The 24,175-nt window shown below is 38.7% G+C and overlaps 1 protein-coding gene across 1 annotated transcript in view; it reads right to left on the bottom strand.

Moving 5' to 3' along the window:
• Positions 1-24,175, bottom strand: part of Znf407 (zinc finger protein 407) — a 209,998-nt gene that overhangs the window by 132,597 nt on the left and 53,226 nt on the right. Inside the window, exon 2 of the mRNA XM_050165042.1 lies at positions 1,077-1,243. Coding sequence (XP_050020999.1) covers positions 1,077-1,243 — 167 coding nt within the window. The remainder of the gene's footprint in view (positions 1-1,076; positions 1,244-24,175) is intronic.

Raw genomic sequence — 24,175 nt, 5'->3', positions numbered from 1 at the left:
AATTATTCTTTAGAAGGAAACGCCGACGATAAATTACATCTGCACTGGCTTTTCATCTGCTGTTCGATATAAGTGATCTCTCAGGGCAGGCTGGAGACCTTAAATCGTCAACACCCTTGTCAAGGAAGCTAAGGAGGCCTGGGCTTCCCACAGACTGCTTCAGGAGAACTTTCAACCTATAATTTCTAACAATAATACAGGATTCACAACAATCAGAAGAACATTTCTGAATGCTGATTAAACTTTATTCTTCTTCTCCTACAGGGAATCTATTCTGAGTAGGGCAAAGAGAAAGCAGGCCACAAAAACACTAAGTAGTTGACGGTGTCCCATAGTGATGGGGGTGAGCACTCACACAAGAGACACCATGAGTACTGGGCCCACTGTACGAAGACTATCAAAAGTTTGTCACAAACTAAGCACCTGGCCACAGGGCATGATGGGATATGTAACCTCAGACCATACTCCACTGAATCTCAAGATGGCTAAGTTACATTACATGTGGTTGTTATTAACGTGAAAACTTTATGTGAATGTGCACTTCGAAAAACAGTTTTCTGAAGACATCTAGTAATTCAATTCTGATTAGCCTCTGCATTTTAAGAACTCTAGGGTATGACATGATTCTTTCTTGAAGGAGATATTACACTGCCCATAGTTAGGGAAGGGTACATAAAACTAAGATTCAGTGTGTTTAAACATTAGGGATTTAGCTTATATCTATAGTGAAACAGAAGACCAGTTCCTTTAAAAACATAATATGCCAGTGATGAAGGTCACGGCTAAGAAACTGACTTTGAACACAAACATCAGAAATGAGCTGTCAGATCTAAACCTGAGCTGCGTGAAGACATGCACACATACACACACTAAATTTTCACATTAAAGACACTCTGACCAACTGCGGAGGGAAGAATGCAAACCATTTCATATGCAATCACCACTACCTTAATTTCAAATGCAATTACCATGACCTCTGCAAGGAAGTCACGTTTAACACGGGCTGCTATCAAGAACGCCAATGCACATGTAGCCGTCCCCTGCCCAGTCCCTGATTTACAAGGGGTGTGGCACACCTGTGTGCGTCCTGTAGTGGTCTTTCATCGCCGAGGCCGTGAGGAATGAGTAGTGACATGTGGGCCAGGTGCACTTAAAAGGCTTTTCTCCTGTGTGGAGTTTCATGTGGTTGTTCAAGGCCCACTTCTCTGTGAAACTTCTATCACATAAGTGGCATGTAAATTTCCTGCATGAAGGAGAGAAAACAACGTAAATTCGAGCTGCACACTCACATCGATGAGCCCAGAGACCGTATGTGGTAACCCTCAAGTGCGGACCACACGGCCTCTGCAAAGGGAACTGCAGGCTGGCTCTGTCATGTCTGTATAACCAGGCATTGATTTTTCTGTCGAGGCCTGGCACTTCAGCCATTTATTCTCTGCTTTGCGGTTGGGCCCAACGGGTTTGAAAAATTCTGTTACAGTCCAGTCACCCCTGAGGCAAAAGTGAGAATAGATTTCACCTGTACAGGCCTACACCACTTATCCAGGGCATGGGCTGTCAGAGCAAAGGCTAAATGAAATGCTATCCATACTCAAGCACTCAGACAAGCTCTGCTGTCTGCCAGGAGGGCGGCTGTGCGGTTCCAGCAGTGACTCCTGAGAGCAGCCTGGAGCCATGCATCACCATGCTCCTTGGGGATGAAAGGAGACCCCACGACCCCCCAAAATGGCTACTGAATGAAAAGTCCCTCTGGGTTGGTGACACGGGTACATAAGGTTTTTTTTTGTTTTTTTTTTTTTTTGTTTTTTTTTTTGACAAAAACAAGTCTGCAGCCACACTAGCCCAAACACATTCTATCTCTTCTGATCTCAGTAGTGAAGCAAGGTCAGGCCTGCGAAGAACTTAGATGGTAAACAAAATTAAGCATTACAACTACATATTGTTCTAAAATGAGACTGAGAAAGAAAAAACACAAGTTTCTCCTGTACAAAAACAAACTGAAAAACAAGAGTCCAATATATCTTTAAGAAAATATTTCAAATTTCTCCTTCAGTTTTAAATCTTCCAGAAAGAGGTAAAGACGGAGAACCATGAGCAAACCCATACCTCTTCTACCCCATTCCACTTGCAGTTATGAATTCATCTCTAAAATTTACTTCCTGTTTCTGATGAAATTAAGTCTTAAGTATCACTGAGAACAATTGTGTTCAACAAATTAATTCAGGATAATGAACAATCAAATAAGAGAACATGCTTCTTAAGAGTCAAAATTAAAATTACACAATTTTAGAACGCTGAAAGCATTATACCAGAAAGCAGAGACCAAGGAGAAAAACACAGAAACTAATGGCTAAGTCTCACATTATCAGTACAGGGCATAGGAAAGGCATACTTTCACACAGTCATTAGCCATGATATCAATTCCTACAGTTCTGTCAGAAGAGGCAAAGAATCTTAAACGATAAAGAACTGACCCTTCCAATTTGATCTTAGATGTAACAAATCAATGAAACCCCATAAATGCTGGGAATCCAGTCATAAATCAACAGCTTTCCTTTACTACATATATTTACAAAGCAATGCTATGCGTGTAAAATATGTAAGAAACAAACGAACGAATCTTTAAGTAATGGCATAGCATGTTTAAAGGGCTTCATTCGTTAACAGCAAACTGCCAGTTTCCTTCTTCCTGCTCCACATGTGAGGAGCCACTGTCTGCACAGTGAACACAGGCTGACTTTGAAATCGCTGTATCATTTGATCACTGCTGACTCTTACTAGAGAATGACATATATAACTAAATACCTTGAAATGCACTGCAAAAAATATCATGTCCGTATATCTCTTTGACGGGTCTTCACGCATTTCGTATTTCAAAACCATGACAGGGATCTTATTTCTAAGATAAATTCCCCTATCTACTTATTTCTCCATGTATTTATTGTGGAACTAACCTTCTCTTACAAGAAATAAATAAGGAGGTTAAGTAGATGCTATCTTTAACAAATAGTTTCTCCAGACTGTATTACAACTTTATGAATGACAAAATAAATCCCTCAGTTTTAAATCTACCACGATGTGCATTTAACAAAATTACATCTACACAACCTCGATGTGCACTGTCTATTATTCATACATAATAAAAATGTTAGACTAAAGCTCAGTGCCTGTCGAGAAAGGACAAAAGCCAGATTAAAGAAAAGAAAGGGTACTCAAACTACCACAGGACTTTCTGGACACTGTGCATTCTGCATCCTTTTTATGGATATAAGGAAGTTCAGTCACGGGCAAAGGAAAGCGTGGACACATCGCCAGCGCAGGGTGCACTTCCAAAGACTGGGGCCTATTGGCAAGGCTTCTGTCGCCTACAATGACATGAGTTCTGTGTCACATCTTCCAGGATCCCTTGTTTCAGGTCAATGAGATGTCAATGAGAACTGTGGCCCTGGGAGGACCCTTGCTCGTCATGGACCTTTGGGAGCCCTGAGGAAGCACGAGCAGGAGAGCAGAAACCACTCTGCAGCAAGACCTGAAACTGAAGGACCACAGGGTGCATCCAGGAGCCTCTTAGAAAGACATGGCATCCTGTAGTCTATGAACACTGCTCTGCAGAGTACATAGAAATCAGAAAAAGAGGAAGATTTGGGTGTCAAGAAAATCTGCTGATGCTGATAAGGGAGAAAAAGTAAAAGCCACTAGAGATTAAAAAGAAGAGCAAGCAAGGGGCAGGGCAGATTGGAGAGGGCACATCACTCACACACAGAAAGACGGGTAAAAACAGAGAAGAGATGCTTGAGGAGGAATGCAGGAAGCAGGAAGGGCAGAAGAAAACTCCTGAACTGGGAAAAGGTGCGACAGAGCCCTGAAGGGACAACACACACACCTGTGGCCCTCCAAATCCCGCCGGACACCAGAGCAAGGACACAGCCCAGTAACTTTGCTATGCAGGGTTACAGAAGACATATTTTCTAACATAATTTAAAGAGAGATTCAACTTGGAAAAACTCATGATGAAGGTTAGTACTTAGTAGAAAGAAGGATGAAGGTGAGTAACGGGTCTTCACAAACAGGTCCAACCTCGAAGACGGAATTCCATGAGCACAGAAGACAACGGGATTGCATCTGCTTCACCCTCTCAAGGCAGAAAGACAATGCAGGAGGCTCACGGGAATTTTGAGGGAAGTTATTTCAAACATAGACTCCTTTAGCAATCCCTGTGAAGACACACACATCTGCACTCTAAAGTTCTTAGGTAAGAAACCCATGATGCTAAAACTGTCTGCAATTAAGCCCTTGCCCTAGTGGGAAACAGTGAACTGAAAGTCCATTAAGGGTTCATCTGTATGAACTTACAAGGATTCCGAAGTGGAACAGGGTTTCCAACCATTCGTCCAGTGTTACTGTACAGAAGAGGCCTACCACTAACAACTGTGTGTGCTGTCCCCTTAGCTACCTGTTGAAACAGAGGGGAAGGCTCTGGTCCTCTGCCACACTAAGAGACCACAGTAAGGAGAAGAGGTTGACATGTACCCACAGATCCCTTCCAACGGTTTCTTCTTGTATGATTTGTGTTAGCTGAACCAAGAGCAAAGTCTACACTTCAACACTTAATCTCAAGAGGGAATACTAACTAGCCTCATTATCAGCTATATAACAAAAACTAAAATTTCTCATTGGGATGCATCTTGTACAAAGTTAAGGAATTAATAGTGAGCTAAAATGTGTTATATAACTAACCTTTACATGTGTTGTGACCTTACACAATTTTTGAGCATTTGCTTGGTTCTGAATGGATAAACAAGAGAAATGTTATATCAAAACCCAAATGTGAACTTTGATTTACTTTTATAGCTTTCCAAATTACTAAAGTCAGGATTCTAAAAGGAAATTTTAAATTCATCTTCTTCAGATTAAAACTTTAAATGCCATTAAAAAGTTTAATTCCAAGCTAGTAGACTGTACTTATTAGAAACTTAATAGAAATGTACACACATCTCATTTCTAAATGAAGATAAAAGCGTCCTGTATTATCTGCCTCTTTAAACACATCCGAGGCCTGGTGGCCATGGCACATGCCTTTACTCCCGGCATTCAGTAGGCAGAGGCAGGCGGATCTCTGAATGAGGCCAGGCTGGTCTACAGAGTGAGTTCCATGACAGCCAGGACTGCACAGAGAAACCTTGTCTTGAAAAAGCAAAAATAAAACAGATAAGAGAATCACTCTAGCTGTGAGGTGATGTCACACGCCTTTAAGCCCTGCACTCGGGGGGCAGAGACAGGTGGATCTCTATAAATTCGAGGCCAGCCTGGTCTACAGAGTGAATCCAGCCAGGCTAGCCAACGCTACACAGTGAGAGCCTATCTTGAAAATAAACAAATAAACAAGAAAAAAAAATAAGGCAGGCTATCACTATTTTTTCTGAAGTTTTGAATCTGTTTCGGTCAGGATAATCTTGTAATGATTAATTGTCACTTAATTTAATATTGAGCTTGTTATAACCCTACTTTTATACTGGAGGATCTAACAGATACATCTAAGACATACTTGTATACATAAAGTTATATAATATAAATTCATCTATTGAAGTTTCAACAGGCTTAAGGGGATGGTTAGACTTAATCACAAGATGGATATCATTATGCTATGAAAATGAGTAAGTTCTGGCTCTACTTACCAAGACAGATTTAAAAATTTCAATGTCACACCTACATTAAAAACAAGTTAGAGGGCTGGGAGGATGACTCAATGATTAAGAACGTTTGTAGCTCTTGCAGAAAACCTGGGTTCAGTTTTCAGGACCAACATGGAGGCTCATAAAAATCCGTAACTGCAGCTCCAGGGAATCTGATGACTTTGACTTCCACAAGCACCGGGCTTACACATGGCTCACATACAAGCATGCTGGCAAAACACTCACACGCATAAAATAAATTATTAAAAATTAACTTTAAAAGATGCACCATTGGCACAAAATCTTACGAATGAAGCTCACATGCAGAAACTGTACGACACTCTAATTTGACACTGCTTCTCTCTACCTTGAAAAAAGGAAGGAAGAGGGCGGTGGATGAGCACAACCACATAGCTAACTTTTGTCGTTTACCAAAAGAAAAGAATCTGGAGCAAACAGACTACAGTTACCTCTTCCAAAGTATGTCCTATACGTTCAAATTTGTTATAATTTGATCATTTAATAAAACAATCAAACAATAATTCTTATTTCTTCTACATGACACTTTGATGCAATCCAAACTAACAAATGACACACACACACACACACACACACACACACACACACTTACTAGAAGCACAAGAGAAAGGAAGAGTTGGGTGAGACACATCTGAGTTTAAGGAGGAGTCACTAAATTCCAGTATAAGGAAAAGCTATGCAATCGTTCTCCTTCAAAACTGTGATACTCAAGTGTTCACCCCCTCAAAATCATTCTAGAACTAAAGTACTAAAAGGCAACTAACAAGCAACATTCTTCTTTATAAATAAACACAATACAGAACTCTAACACAACAGGTTTGATTCCTAGAAAAATAGCCTAATGAACAAATAAATATTTCAACAATTTCTAAGTTGTTCAAACACTACTGAAGCACAGGCAGTTTTCTTAGGAATAAAAGGCTCTTGTTTTAATGGCTATAATTTAAGAATGATATAATGACATACTGAGAGATGAAATGAACATGATTAAAATCTTTGCCCTGTAGGGTCACCATGTAAATTTCTGCAGAGCAGTGAGCAATCACTCCTTTCCTAAACAAAGCAGATAAAGGCACAGAGAAACAACAGCCACATCAGTGCACCCTCCAGCATCTCACACTGAAAATGTGACCCAGAAGATAGGTCAAAATGAGGAAGCGCAGGGATTTCTGCTGTAGTAACAAAGTCACTATCTAAAGACACTACCACTGTGAAACTCTAACGTTTTTTGGCGCAGACAACAACTGAGTGGGGGAAAAAATGATGGGAGAAGAGGATGAGGAGAAGCAGGAAAGAGGAGGAAGAGGAGAACGAGAAAATGAAGAGCAGCAGCAGTAAGAAACAACTGCATTTACACACCAGATACTTTACTGAGAGCCTAGGTCATTGTTGGCCATCTCCCTTCAGATTTGTGAAGGTCCATAGGCCCTGGTGAATAAAATTAAATGTGTTCCATATAATATAATTATCTAGATTATCCAATGAGGCTGGATTTTGAGCATTTCATAATGCAGAACACACACACCAAACATAAACAAAAACACGTGAGCATAACTTATAGATCAAGAAGCCAAAAAAAGCTAAAACCAGGAGGACAGGAGGATTTCAATCACTAAATCCAGCTCTGAAGCTACCAGCGTGGCTTCCAGTGAGAGTTGGAAGCCCTCCCGTGAGGGCTTTTACACAGTTCACCAGGGAACCCATTACTTAAGCCAAGAGTTGTGAGTACAATTTTGCCATGAACAGGTGATAATTAGCCTAATTAACAGACTAGATCCTTGTTAACTAGTATGAAACGAGATTTAACCTCACCCATGCAGGTGCCTGTCATTTTAAAGTTCTGAGCATATCATTCATGTTTTAAAAAGTAAAAATGTTTTTGTATTTTTCCTTTTCAGTTTTAAGCATACTCACATTCTAGGCTGCCTCTGGCACTGACAACCTACAGAAGGCATCATTTCTAAGGACCATGCTCAAAGATCTCAACAACAGTTTGCAAAGTGATTTGCATTCATCATTCAAAAAACCTTTATTTCTGTGATGTTTCCTAAAAAGAAACCACAAGTTTTTGTCTAAACAAACCATGATAAAATTTAGCTGGATTTCTCCTACGATAGTCTCATAGGTCAGGTCATAAATTCGGGGAAGGGCCAGATGCTAAGTGTTTGGAGCTGTGGGGCCATCAAGACCTTTGACACACTATTCTCATTGTCTCTCCAGGCACAAGGGCAGCAGAAGACACGACATAAAACAGAGGCCACTAGGTTCTAATAAAGAAGACTGAGCCTGGCCTGGCCTGCAGCTGTGCTGAGCCTACCAGGCTTAGATGGCAGGCTGCGTCCTCTCAACATCACCTCTATACTGCTCACCTGACTCTCTGCAAGGTCAAACAGCACGAAAGCTGTAGTGCTGGAACAGAAGATTCAATATATGCCCTTCTCGGGACCACAAGAGCAGAGTGAGAACAGGCGGAAAGGAGAGTGGATGTGAAACCTACCCCAAACTGCTCCAGCCTTTGCAAAGCTACCTCCTCCAACTGTATCACAGGCATAAGAGCCGAGAGGTTCCAGCATTTTCAACTAATGGTAGAAGTCAGGTTCGAGACAAGAAGACAAGGCAGAGTGGTACTATTCTCTAGTTTGGACACACAAAACTTTTTGCCTTTAGCTTGGCTATGAAAACATTGGGTTTATATAAAACAATTTAAACCACAGCTACAAATACTGAATCAAAGATAAATGCTTATCGAATATATGTTATTATTCTAATGGAATACATAATTTTAGTAAAAATGATAAAATTCATTCTGATCCTTATTTATACACTCATCCAAATGAGAGCTGACCAATTTTTAATGCCTGGCCACCAAGAACACATACATAAAAATCTTCAATTTGTAGCCACAAACAACCAAAATAAGAGCACACATTAGGACATACTATATGTCTAAAAATAAAACATGCTATGTATAAATCTAGAAATAAAGAAAAACATGTACAGTCACCAAAGAAGCCTATAACTTAGCGATCAATACTGAAGTCAGGGAAACAATTAGAAAACAAACCAATACACTATGAGGGGACTTTGTGAGAAAGTTTTAAGAGATGTTCAGAAAAGGTATCAAAGAATAAAATAGGTAGGAAAGTTTTTGTGGATCGAGGTTGCTTTGAGCTAAGTCTGAAACAGAAGAAATAAAACCATGTTGTGTACAAGTCAGATTTAAATAGCTGTGATGACCACCGTAGGAGTTTGGTTTGATATTAATAACATTAATTATCAATCATTTTCTTCTTTTATTTCCTATCTTTTCAGCATTTGCTTTTTACAATTGTGATTATGATTTTCCAAGGAACTGAATGTGGCCTTATCCTTCCCAGATCTGACCAGCCAAACAGAACACATGTGCATGCAGTACACACAGGAGAGTATCTGGGAGAAAACCTACCAAAGAATGCCCTCTCTGAGAATTAGGCTGGGCTAGTTTATCCATTTGGTTACCTAATTAACAGACCTCTACAAGCTACAAGCTTATAGCAAGGACCACAGCGCCATTAGCTATTCCCCATCATATATTACCAAATGTGTTGAATGCTGAGAACTGGGTCATTTGCATTTCAATGAAAAATGTACAAGATGACTTTTTTGTTATGCCAGAGTCTCATTGTGTTACACAGATAGCTTTAAATCTAGGATTCCACTGTTTCAGCTTGGAGGCTACTTGGATTAAAGCATGAACAACCAACTCCAGCTTGATGACACTATTTTAACACAGCAAACAATCACATTAGATAACAGATTTTAACAGTACGATTAAGAACAGACCTAGATGGGAGAAAAACAATGATTTTCAAAAACAGTCAATTGCAAAATCAAATCTGGAAATGTTATTTCTTTAAAAATGTAATATTTTAAGCTGATTGATTTAGTATATTAGTAAATGCTGTCAACAAAACTGTCCCTGCTTAATCACCATCCTTTGAAACAACTGACTCTGTAAAGCTTGCAGTAAGGGCCTAACTTTACACTGCTATAACTGTTCATCAAAGGCTTGTCTAATACTTCGTATATATTGGGCCCACAAATGATGCCAAGTGACGTTTGCTAAAGAGGAACCCCACACTGTCCTTTAAATAACACAATTCAGCTCCTTGCAGGGAAGGTTCAGAGATACTAGGGGTGTGATAACTGGGACTGGAAAGGACTTCACGTAAGGTTTGGTTAAGACTCCGGCAGCGTCTTGGTGTCTCAAGATGACCTTGTGTGTCTGTTTCTTGGTATGAGTTCAAGTCATAATTATATAACTACAGGCATAGGACAGTTCTTCATTTAGTTCACAGTCTAGATCCCTTGTGTCCTATAAACAGTGAAATCAGAAGATCTGCCTATTCTACACTGTAAGAAAGCCAGTTTTGCCAAAAAAAACCATTGCAAGATTCAACTCAACAGAGATGAACTAATGGGTACTTAGAAAGTAGTGCTGGATTTCTGAGCAAGCCACAGACAGCATAGATGATCATGAATGGTTGGGTTATAGTCACAGCAGGTAAGGTTGAAACTTTTTACTATAATAGCCTTTTAGAGTCATGAACTACTTACATCAGGACATCTAGTTCTCTATCTGTATACATGAGTTGAGAGACAATAGCCACCAATGTTTGTTAGGTTGCGACTTGCTGTAAGAATCAGTATGAGAATACCAGAGCAGGAAAGCTTTTATGCACTAAGTTAACATTTCTAACAACAAAGCTTGTTTGCCCAGGAGCCCAACTCTCAGAATTACTCCTGTCATGCTGGACTGTGTGTCCTAGAGACCATCACTTATTGCATAAGGATAATTTTTGTCAAGTGACTAATCAATTTATTATTATTACTATTACTATTATTTCCTTTATTGAGACAGGATTTCTGTGTACCCTTGGCTGTCCTAGACCTCTGCAGACCAGGCTGGCCTCAAACTCACAGAACCACCTATCTTTGCTTCCCAAGTGCTGGAATTAAACCTGTCTGCCACCATCATCCAACTGGATACAAGACCTTTTGAATCTGAATATATTGGGCAAATTTAGAAAAGACTGGACTCTTTTACAATGACTATGGGATTTGCTAGAGGGAAGGAAAGTAGCTTTCCCTGTCCTGGGTGTTTTGTTGCCCGGGACTTTGTAATTGCCCTGGCCTTTGAGTCTGATGATCTAAGAAAACATCTGAGCTCAGGGTGAGATTATGTACAGGGTTGAGATAGACTACCCAGTGACCTCAGGGTTGAGTACAAAACTGACCCTTCCTAAGAATGATACAAATATTAGATTAATACGAAAACCAAGTCTGAAGAATTCTGAGGTTTTACTGTCCAATGAGGAAAAGTAGCTATCACATTCTAAGGTGCTGCACCGAGGACAGAACGATATCGTGAGCTGCCAACACTGAGTGCAACTGAAGAAGGCATGTATCTGTGGGCATATGCACATGTGCATCCGGGGAATGGATGAATGAGGAGGCTCCCTTAAAAGGAGTGGACATAACTGCATAGTGATTTAGATTCTTTTCACCACAAAAGAGCATTATTTTCAAAATCTGATGCAAAAGAGCTATGAATTCTTTCCACAAAAGAGACCTACAGCATTTACCTATTGCTCATACAATCTAAGTGACTGCAAAAGACCATTTATACAGACATCTATAAATACTGTATAGAGAACATTCATACTAATCTTTCAAATCTTCAACACCCCAGAAAAAGACCATGTAGAATAACACTATCGTTTATAGTATGCCTTCCAGCATTCAAAATATTAAATTAAATTTCGATCCAATATAATTAAGTGCATAAGCAAAGACAACTGTAAGGACACAAGTGACAAGATAAATTTATACTGGGCATAAGGAGAAGAGTGGGAAAGCTAAAGCAAGAACTTCACTGAGGGCTTCAGAATGAACTTCACAATAGAAAAGAGTTTTTCAATTACAGACACAGAAAGTATAAGGCAGATAATCAAACAACTGTAGAGTTTGGGCTTTCTGATATTTGAACTGAAAGATTTGAAAGTCTAAAAATTATTAGACATTAGGGAATGGTAATTCCTTATGGTTCAAAAGTAGGGTAGGAAGAGCAAGGAGAGCGGCAGGAGGCTCAGACCTCTCTGGACAGGGCCATGTACCTGGCTCCAGGCCTCAGCAGAGCGTGGGCACTCAAGCAGGGCACACTGGGAGAAGGCGGGGACTCTTCTATGTCTTGCACTTCTGCAAAAGCTGACAGCTAGAGCCAGAGGCTATTTCCTAAATGAGAATCTGCATGTTCAGAGTAAGCTCAGGGTTTTAGAGGATGTGGCCCTTAGTGCTCAATCGTATGAAGATTATCACCAGGCTCTAAGACACTGGACCTGAAAAAAAAAAGTCATCCAAAACACTGGCAGAACCCAACTACTTTTGGGGTGCATCCATGCACACGTGGGTGCCTAACACACACACACACACACACACACACACACACACACACACACACAGTGGCCTAATCATTTTCTGTAACAAAAACACTTTAAATCTAGGAACAGAAATTTGAAGATCTCCATTCTTCAAGTTGCTAAAGTAATACATAAGGGGTGGGTGCGTCTAAGCAGAGAACACAAATCAAGTATGTGTGAGGCCCAGGTGAACTGCCAAACAGGTGTACCTATAGCATCTTATCCTCTCGGATTCTAACAAATTAGTGTAGATATGAAAAGGTAGTTAAAAAATACCACTAGGTCACTCCCCAAACTAGGTTCTCAATCGTTAAACCAGAAACCCTCAAGTAAAACAGAGAAAAGCATAGGCAAGAAGCCAGAGGAGCTGTGCTTGAGAAACAATCATTTCTTAAATTTTAATCCTCTCACCTCAAAAATATTTAATTAAAAAATGGCAACAATATGAACTGTTGGGGGGGTTTCTTTTAATTTTAAGATAAAATCAGTAATTAGCAACTAGACAGAGAAAAGGGTGTTGGTACGGATGCAGTTACAAGATAACGGTGGGATGAATATCTCCACAGTTTATAGGAGGGCATTCACAAACACTTCCTGAAGACCAGAACTGGAGAGAGAGAGAGAGAGAGAGAGAGAGAGAGAGAGAGAGAGAGAGAGAGAGAGAGAGAGAGAGAGAGAGAGAGAGAGAGACTCATCTGCAAACTGCTTCACAGAATAGCTGGAATTTGTGTTGTGCATCTCCAGACCTTTTATAACGATTACTGCCATATATTATTCTTCAAAACTAGTGTGATATGAAGAACTAAGGAATACTACATATATGCCTTAGAATCAGAAGAGGTGGAAGAAGAATTGTCAATGAAAGCACAGGTAAAGAAAGACTGAGATGATCTCCCCTAGGGAGCACCCAAAGCGAGGCTGCTGGTCCACCTGAATACCGTTTAGAGCAGTAGTGTTGCTCCACCTGAATACCATGTAGAAGAATCCCCAACCAAATGTGAACTTTTAGCGCAGATTTGACTAGGGATTAATTAATACTATGGATAAGAAATAGCAACAGAAAACAAGCTGTACATAAAATCCTTTAGAATCTATGCATAAATCTTATCGCAATGTTTTCAAAGCTCTTGACTTGAAAATTTGGATAGTTTGAATTTGATAGTTAAAAAAACAATTAAAAGTTGATCATATGAAGGCCACCATTGTGCAACAAAATCAGAATTTTAATAGAGTGCAATATAAGTGTGTTTTGAATTTAGGCAGCAGACAAACAAAATAAAGACAACTATAATTTTACAAGCAAAATAGCTAAAATGCAATTACATATTTATGTCAAAAGGTTAATGGCAGCATTTCAGATTTAACACATTTTTTTCTTTAATCACTGTTGCCACGCTTCTTAGGATACATCTGGACACTGTGTTAAGGCAGTGCAGCATCTCAACACAGGTATCTACAGAGCCGGAACAAGCCCGACTCCTCACTACAAGTAGTTTTCCCTTGGAAAGGCCAGGATAACTCAGTATCAGTGATCCTAAAACAATGCCACAGAGAAGTGGGGTTTCTTACTTGCTTAAAATAATCAACTTGCTTTTTGGAGCCCATTCCCTATGGAGGGATACCTTGCTCAGCCTTAATATGGTCCTGCCTGAAGGTGGAATCCCAGACCTTGTTGACTTCCCAAGGAAGGCTTACCACTCTGACGAGTGATGGAGGATGGGAAGAGGGGAGGAGGGGGAGGAGGCAAAGGAAAGGGATAGGGATCTGGGGTTGGTATGTAAAATGAAAAGTAAACGTTTTAATAAAAAACATGAAAAAAGTAATAGTATGTGCAACCATTATATATAGTTAACAAAGAAGCTATTATCGGGCTAAAATGAAGATCTTAATAAGAATATAAAACAACCCAAACAATCTTATAGAGATTTTAAAGAAAATCCCTAAAACTGTACTGCTTAGCCAGTGAATATAAAAGAAAAGCGATTCCCATTAGTAATTAATAAAATAAACAGCTTTATATCATGGGAAGTTGTTCTAGTCTTTCTGAATGCATGAATAAAAACACTAACTTCATATTTATCTCAGAAGAATGAAAAACGTATGTTTGAATATAAAATAGTAATTTAACTTCAAGAATAAGATTTAAAATAAAGAATAGTTATCCACATTTATCAAGTCATTCATAGTCACAGTAAGGAACTAAAAAATGAACTTATTCTATAAATTAAAAAGAAATCATATAACAAATACAAAAGCCCATGAAATAGCTGTAGATATGAAATTATATATCTAACAGAAAAATTTTAAATAAAATATTGCCTTGGGATAAGAATTGTCAGAGCTTACTGATATTATAGCATATTTAGTTTTAGAATTATAATTAGATACGATATAATCTATTCATTTACTCAAGATACAAGATAACCAAGCTAAATAAAGCTATTCCTGCCCGAAACATGTTGTCTATTGCTTCAGCTTGAAGCACACCTTGAGTGAATTCCTCTGTATCTTCCTGCCAATCACAGAATGAATGACTGACACAAGCAGACCCTTATCTGTGCCTCTATGTGTAGCAATTCTGCCCAGTGAGGTCACTGCTGTGCCGACAGAAATAAACAGATTATTACAGTAACTAAGAGCAAACTAAACATTTAGATTTTTGCATGGACAGATTTACACACTGTCTGTCAGCTAAAGCACACAAGGCTGCTGCTTACACAACAAAGTGTGCCTGTCAGCTTTCTCCCAGGTTTAGTATCTGATTACATAAACAGGCCATTCCCCATCGTAAAGACTGACAGTCTGTCTTAGTTTAAAGTGCAATTTCAGACTATCGGCTTTCCTGTCTTGCACACTAGGTTGATTAACATCAGAGTACTTTCTGGAGGTCCAATCAGCTTTTCCAACCCCAGAATTCTCAGACATATAAGAACTAGTGGGCATAAGAGATATAAGCACATCCTGAAAGGTAAATGCTTCCAGGATATTTATATGTATGTATCTGTAGCAATAGCTGTAAGAGAATTGAGGAATAAAATGGTATAAGTTAAGCTAATAATAATAATGTTATTTATAAAATCAAAAGGAAACATGGCCATACAAACTATTCATGCATTACTGTTCTTCTAGCTGCCATCTCATAAAGGATACAGCAATGATTGAGTACAGTCACAGAGATGTGGAGAACTGGGATGAAATGATGTTTAAAGTTACTGCCACTAATTAATATCATTGCCTCCCTTCCAGTATACAAAAGACAACTCATAGAGCCAATGTATTGCTATCTATGAATCAGGAATATGGCTCAACTATTCTATAGCAGCAATACAGCTGTTAGCAAAAATACTCATAGGTATAGACAATATGAGCTTGCCAGAAATTAAAGATTCAACTTTTGATTAAGCAATAATACCAGCAATAATAATGGTAATAATAGCATTGCGCTTCTGCAGTTTAGTGGAAGCCCAGTTACAATTTATGCTGGATGATATTTTTGTTACCTAATAATTGCATTCTTCCCAGCAAATACAAACACCTGACTTTCATACAAATGAAAGCAATTAAGCATTTAAGGTAGCATGGTTTCTTTTAAGAAGAAAAAATAGACAACAGTTACAGGAAGACATTACTGAAAAATCTTAGCTCCACCTTGGAAGAAATCCCTTCTTCCTTGTTTTTATTGGTCCTACACTATTTAGAAGCTGTTGACTGGAAAACATCCTGGGTATCTCCCCTAATAACTGAGGGAAACAACTGCCTCTTGCCCATTTCCTCAGAACCAGACCTGAGGGTCTCCGGGGAAAGACATAGACAAACAGGGCATGCAGCCCATATTCACAGTACGTAAAATTGGATGGAGAAGAGGGACACACACAAACAGACTATGTTTCAGAGCAATAATTTTTCTTTTTGCAGGTTCAAATGCCAGTCCGCACTGACATGAACAGCCGCATTCTTGAGACAATGCTCTGTCACACAACTCGACACTTCCTCTTTAACTGTCAGCCTAGTTTCTTAAAAACCCATCTTAATCTGATGTAATGAATGATCTTGTCTTTATGAAACATGCCTAAACTATGCACACATAAACCCTGAATTTATCTAAAAATCACCTGTCCTTTCCCAACCCTTCTCAGAGTTAACACGTAGCCTAAGCGGTCTTGCTGCCTAATATGCCGAGGCTTCCCTTTTCCATCTGTCTCCAGCACTGAGGAGTAGTCATGGGGACGGTCTGAGAGTTGAAGGGTGAGAACACTTATAATGGCAAACAAGCAGAAGTCACAGACACAATATTGTTCCTAGGATTCCAGCTGTAACTTCAAACATTCATAGCAGATGAACCAGATGAAATATGTTGCTGCAGGTGAGCCCTGATGGATACCTCAGAAATATCGATGTTATTGCTTTTATTTTATTATGTACCACACTTCATAAGCGTATACTGCGGAGCACAATAAAACTTCACCACACTGCTTGAGTACTTATTAAACAGTTCAAGAGTTACTATAACAAATAACTTATTCTCTAGGTCCATTAATAACATATCATGTTGCTCATATAAGAAAAGCTAGGTTTTTTTTTTTTAGGATGAAATGGCATCACTGAGAAAACACACAATGTTGTGAAGTCCTTTGTATACCTTAGTCTTCCTTAATGAATTCCTACCTTTACTGCTAGCTTGTGCCCAACAATTTTGAAAGATTCATGGGAAATCCATATTAATGAATAAAGTGAAAAAAGACGAAACCAGAGGCAATAAGCGAAAGTCCACTGCAAACCTATGAGCCTTCTGAACAGCTGGGTCACCAACAGCACAAAAGGTCCAGAGGAATAGGTACTAAAATCCTGGTACCTTCTGTTCTTTCAAAGGCTTTATTAGTTTACATGGAACAACTTATGGAGGTGACGTCATCAAACTATATTAAAGCAGAATGGCAATTCTGAGGCTATTATGGAGTCGATGTTTTCTGCAGACAAATCAGCTCGAGGTAAGAACACCGCAGTAACAGGACAGCACACAGTGAAAGGGGGGTAAAAGGACCCGGCAAAAACAAACCGAAGCCAGGAGCAGACGCGGGGCCTGTGGGAAAGTTCTTTTGGATGTGAGAGTGGAAAGGAATTCTTTAAACCCGAAGAAAACATGACTTGGACGTTTAACCAAAAATTTTCCCTACATCTTTTGTTTGCAAGAAAACAAAGTAGGAGGTAGAGAAAAGGATAAAAGAATAGCTAGTTAGCCAAGATAATACCAAGAAAATTTATGACTCCATGTGCAGGTATCAGAAAATGCAGTTGCCATCTACACAAAATATAAGTAAATACAATCAAACAACAAAATTATGGAAAATTACGCAATCAATTCTACCATGAAGCTAAATGAAGATTTTTAAAAGTGTATTCGACTTGTTTTTTAAACAAATAACTAATATTTGCCCAAGTGCTTCTCAAGAATATATTATTCACTTGCATCCCAGGAATCAAAATCACCGGCAGCACACCATTTCATGAGCTAAGATCCAGCCCAATGTCTAGGACCTAACAGGGGTGAGATTAATTGAAGGAATTAGTAGAAAGATGTTTTTTCTTCCTTTTGATAATCAGAAAGTTTGAGTGTACCTAATACTGAGAAAAATAAAGCATCCCAAGAATGACTACAGTCCAGAAGGTTTTCTTCAGAAATTAGCAGAAACAAATTATTCACAGATTACATGAATCAGTGCTGCCTTAGTCATCTGAAGCAGGTCTAGTGTTAGCATCTGATATGCCTACAGATAGTCATTGCTGCGGGTGCACATGAAACACTGTAATTGGTTTAAATCGGCCTTGCCCATCTGTCTTTAATACTCTTATTACAAGGCAGTAAGCAGAGAACTATTAGAGCTGCCGTATAAGCTGTAAGATCTTTACCCGTTCTTAAATCATTTAAAAATAATGAGAGCTTTAGCCTTTATCTAATTAACGAGTGCCTTCTTTGAATTAGAAAAACTGTATCATTTAGCCCACGGTTGTTTAGTAAATTGGCTTGGTGGCATGGAAGCTAATCCAGGGTAGCAGTCCCAGGGTCTTAGTCCTGGCTTCTTATTACGTGAATTATAATTCAATGATCACCTTAGATCATGGGCTATTCATAAATCAGAAGCCTGACATCAGATGAAAAATTGTATTAATATATGAAACTTATTATATAGTACAAACTGCTCTCTTGATAAATTACATTGTTCAAACTTGACAATGATTGCATTTAAAACATTATTCCTGTTTGCTGTTTTACAGACTGAAACCTCTTCATGAAAAATTTACAACGCTCCTCTGTGTTCTGGAGTCAGAGGGCAAGCGCAGCAAATGGCGACAGGACCATCCTTTAGATCTGCTGCAGCAGCTGAGGGCAGGACACTCTGAGGACAGGAGAGGCCCTCGGCTGCTTCCCATGATCTCTATTTCGCCTTATGAAGATACTAATTGTCCTCACTAGCAGACACACTGTAAATAATAAAATTTTAATTTCAGTTTATTGGATTGCTTTCTTCTCCTATGTAGGTGTTCCAAAGAAATTTATAGTCATAAATGTTTCACAGAAATTTATAGCTTAGACAAAACAAAAAAAAATAAAAAAATAAAAAAAGGGGGAAGCCCATGAAGTTGAATTTGAATTGAGGCTGAGCTCCTTAGACTATGCGCTATGACAAATGCTTTTCGCCAAGGCTGACTGGGTAGCTCAAGCTGTAGTTCCATATTATTTACATTAATTACATGAAGGCTGCTTTGTTAATGGTACATTCTGGTGTGGGTCGCAGCATGATATGCTAATGACCTAAGAAAAATCTGCATCTCCAATATTTATGATAATTTGTAATAGAAAATAGGGTTGGTTTATTTCTTTCTTCTGACTACAAGAAAAGTCAGTACAGAACAATTTTATTCTGAAAAGAAAGAAAAAAGTTCTGATCATCAAGACATTTAAATTCTATACACAAAGGAAAGCCTCTCGTTGTGAGGGTGCTGTCAGGGACCGTGACAGAGTGCTGGTGTGTCAGCTCGCCACACGCCTCTCAGGAAGCAGTGGCGATCAGGTTGAACTGAACTGGAGGAAGCAAAGCATGAGGAGTGACTTCCACCACCACATGGGCTCTGCTTAGTCTTCTGGCCTTCTTTCTGCACAGCGACATGAACAAGGCATAAGAGAAGCTTCAAATAAATACACTTATTGTCCAGTAAGTTGAATTTATAATATGAAAGCTTAGGACATATTTGCTAGAATACACTTCTTATTTCTATAATGCTACATAATTTTGGGAAATTTTAGTTAAGATCACATATTCTCCAAGGATTAGAAATAATAATATGCATTAAATAATAGTATATTTTATAAATATTATTTTATTATTTATTCTTATTTAATTATGGATCAGATTTTGAATACTATTTTCCAGCAATAAGAATCAACAAAGCACATATGATTTGGCATGCTTATAACAGATTAATAATGCCTGTTGGAACAAAAGTTCTTATGAACATATCTAACCTATAAGCTATGACTATAAAGACTCTTGGGAAAACCTCCAGAGAGGATGCCTTAAGAGTATTGTATGTCAAAGCCTGAGTCCAGATTGTTAGGCTTCGGTGCAATTGAATACAATCTACTAATGGAGACGCTGCCGTTTTTAAACTTATCACCTGTTTCTAGGTTTCTATAATAGAGATTTCTATAAAGAAAAGAATAGGGTGCTGTAAGAGAGAGAGAGAGAAAAACTGAAAATAATAAGACTAAAAAGCCTGCTGTAAGACAGTGTCTTCTAAACAGGACAAGAAGTTGTACCCATGAAACCTCAACAAGACTGCCTCAAACGAGCCCTGCACAGCGATGAGAGCAGCTGCCATACAAATGAGGGAAACCCTACACTTAGTCCAGAGAGGGAGAATCAGTTTTCCTCAGAGACTACAAGCCCAATGGGTTAGCAAATCCCAAGAGGCAAGTGTTAGATGCATGTACATATACAATATAACATGGGCTCAGCAGGTTATATTTATGTATATACTTATGAGTAAATAAAATAATTTTAAAAGGAGAGGTTATGAATAGGAAAGTGGAAGGCAACATGGGAGAAGTATGAGGGATAAGAAGGAAGGGTAGAAATAAAGTAAATATAATATTCATAAATGAAATTCTAAAGTAAAAGTGTCGATAGAAATCATAAAAACTTTAAGGAAAAAAGCAACACTTCCTAAGCTACAAGCTCATAGAGTTTCTAACAGTTTAAACCCAGCAAGACTGAGAAAAATCACGTTTGGGAGTGCTTGGTCCGAGAATTATCCTCGGTGCTGCATTCCTAGCAGCCCATTCATGCACACTGTGTGAGTTCAGCTCTACTCTTAACTGGAATGTCATAACAATGCAAAGGAAACAAAAGTCTCCGCGAGATAAGAGGGAGACTGTGTCCCATTTCGGGAATAATCTAACAACTGCAGCTCAGAGTCTGCATGCCTCAATGAAGAGCGACACGTGACTCTTATGTTTTATGTTAGACATTTAAATCCACGAAATGAAAATTTGAGTTTTCTTTGAAATTATCGAACTGTGTTAAAGATAAAAAAGTCCAATGTTTTAATTTCCACATAGGTAGGTTATAATTTTGTAACAGGCAGAGACATCTCTGAGAAAATACTGTGATCAAAGATCTCATGAACTAATTTAACATAACTCATGACTAAGAAAGGAAAATGAAGTGCCTTCGTGTTCACAAACTTCTAGATAACAGAAAAACAAGTCTTTTGACTCCCCCTGAAGGCTTCAGTCATAGAACATAACACCTCCTGCACCAGGGACAGGGAGAGTCACTTACAGCAGTATCAAGAACTGCATGGACATGGCTGAGCCAGTACGGGCTTATTCACCCTTCTTCTACCAAATACGTATGCACTACCAACAGTCTACCAAATGAATAATAAACTCTGACAAGACATGAATTTAATGTGGGAAACAACTTCCACTGATTCCAAAGAAGTACTGACAACTCTAACAACTAGATGAATCAAGTCCTTTCCCACTGCTGTGTGATATCTCTTTTTTTCTTAGAACTCTGTAAGGGTCAGAAAGCCTTTCTTCTGTACATCAAGCTTGAACTACTGATAAACTGTATTTTTAAACAGATAGCTGGTTTAAAAAAAAAAAACCTCTAACAACACAGATGCAAATGAGTCAAATAATGATGACAAACTAAAGCCATAAAAAGACAAGTATTTGGTTTTGACAGAAAGTACTATGTGGGTGAGGGCGGATTATTCCTAGCCAGTTAAAAAGCTGGAGACATAGCTCAATGGTAGCGCTTACCAATATGTGAGAACATGGGATCCAGCTCCAGTACCGACAAGGAAAAAAGAACCCCACAACAGCCTATCAATTTCATGAAAAAGAACAGAAATTCTATTCAAAGCGATATTTTGAGTAATAAAACCTATTTGTGTGATGAAACAACCAATGGTCTCCATCTCAAAAGGTCTCTGTGACTGAGAAGTGCAAGGTGTATTCTTGGTGGCAAAATATAATCACATATGAACAAATGCATCAAAAATAAAATTTCCTTTTACAAGACACTGTTTCAATAAAACGGAGACCTTCCTGTGATTTATTCTTTGAAATGTATAGATCATAAAAGTATGCTCAAATCACAGTATTTAAAAGTTGCTGCAAAGATAGTAACAAAGGAGCTAGCAGCATGCATTGCCGGCACTCTGACAAATTAGATACAGCAGTTACACCTTCCGCAGTACAAAAGACAGCAAAGCTTTCATACATCCCTTACTTTCCTAAGGCATGAAGGTGGGGCTTCTCAGCAAGAACAGGTACCAGTCACCAGGATTTACATGTGGACATTAGTCAGATCCCTTTTCTCAGGGTTCATAATTTGGATTAAATTATGGTATTAATTAATTTGACTAATTTACTAAAGAAAAGGTTATCTATGAAATTACATAATAAACAAAAAAACAGAATTTATAAGATTTAGAAAAAAATAATATATTTCATATGTGAAACATTTTTATTTTAACATCAATTGATTATCCTGCCACAGACCTTGAAAATATCCCTAGTGATAGATGGTGACTGGTCTTTCTTCAGATCAGCCGTAGGAACCACTCCATTTGACTCAGCACTGTACAGTGAGTGGGTGGGGAACCTGAGCTCAGCATCTTTTCTCCACAGAGTGAAAGAGGATGGAGTCAGGAAGGTGCACAGGTGTCCCTGGCCACCTCCTAAAAACCTTTCCCAGATTTCTCACTAACGTCCAGGGTTTAGAAGATTGTTCGAAAGGAGGAAAGACTTTCCTAAGACTATATTGTTATATTTCAAACAAAAATGTACATTATCTATATTTTTAATTCAAATTCTGAGAGATAACTGCTTCGAATTTAAATGAGAAATATTAAAATGATCTTAGTTTGATAAATCTGGTTGGCAAGATAACAAAATAGTGTCATAAACCTTTCAAGTAAATAATACTTTCTCTCCTTAAACACTTGCAGATTTTCTAGTGATTCAGTTTTATACACTTGAAAATTTAGTGCAAAGCGAGATTAAATCCACAACAAACACAGGGACGCACACGTGTGTCGTGTTGGCATGCGTATGTGTATAGACTTTAAGTCTGAGAACGGACAGTGTAGGCAGCAGTCAATCCTGCAGAAACAAGTCCCTAAAGAACAGTGGAGACGAACTGTGACACAGCCATGTGGCTACAACCTGTTTCAGGTGCATGCGCACTGACCTCTGCAGCAGTCATTCTCTGGACAGTGACAGTTGAGGGGTCCCTTGCTCCGGATGTCCTGAAGGTTTGACAACTTGCACATGCCAATTGTTCAGAAAAAATTCCAAATGATGTTTAGAATACTTTCAGCATTTTGCTCTGTATTGTTCACTCTCGGTGATTGTGCCCTAAATAATAAACTGTGGCCTCTGGCGATTTTTCTCAGAATGCTTATGATGAGAACTCATTCATCTAAATCCACTGGCCAATGGAATAAAATAAATCAAGAATTTCCCAAACATAACAATATTTGTGTTCACTAGATAATTGATGAAGGCTGCTGCACTAATTAAAACCCATCTGAGTTTCATTAATCTTGGTCACCAGGACCAATTGCCATGCACCACACCTCATGGAATAAGCTCGCCCTTGCACTCCGGTCACATTCAGGTGGGCTTCTCTCCTAAATTTTCATGATAGTGTAAAAAACTTCAATTTAAAATGTATATCAAGAACATGTAAATATGAAGGCATTTGGACATAGTTCAAATAGACTATAAATATTAAAAATAGTAGAACGTATTATGAATATTTCTATCTTGTGTGCTCTATTGAACATGTCAGTCATGAGTTCTCATAAACCTAGCAAAGAGCTGGAACTCATGCTAACAAGTTCTGACCTCATAACACATTTGTTAGGGTAAGTGCACTGCAGGAACAGAAGCAGACCGGCTGTGAAGAAAACAGAGCATCCAGCTGACCAAGAACTAAGATGGCAATTCTTGTTAACAAAGTACACATGGATCCCTCTATAGTTTTCCTGTAACAGTCAGTCAGGAAACAAAGGCAGACCATGACCACACCACCTCCAAAACATACAACTTTACATTTGGAAAAGGCTCTCTCAGAAACTGAAGAAACGTGGTCTCCATTTATCCCTCAAAATGTCACTCTATAGCAGCGCTCCCCTTTTCGGATATGAAAAAATGGCAATTCTACCAAAGGCAATTTATAGATTCAATGCAATCCCCATCAAGGTCCCATCAAAATTCTTCACAGATCTTGAGAGGACAATAATCAACTTTATATGGAAAAACAAAAAACCCAGGATTGCCAAAACAATCTTATACAATAAAGGAACTTCGGGAGGCATTACCATCCCTGACTTCAAACTCTATTACAGAGCTTCAGTATTGAAAACAGCTTGGTATTGGCATAAAAACAGAGAAGTTGACCAATGGAATCGTATAGAAGATCCAGATTT

The sequence above is a fragment of the Alexandromys fortis genome, unplaced genomic scaffold, assembly GCF_014885135.2.
Source record: "Alexandromys fortis isolate MF-2015 unplaced genomic scaffold, M_Fortis_MF-2015_v1.1 scaffold_160, whole genome shotgun sequence".
NCBI lineage: Eukaryota > Metazoa > Chordata > Mammalia > Rodentia > Cricetidae > Alexandromys > Alexandromys fortis.
Note: the sequence above shows the minus strand (reverse complement) of the source record. Positions and strands in the feature narration are given on the sequence as shown.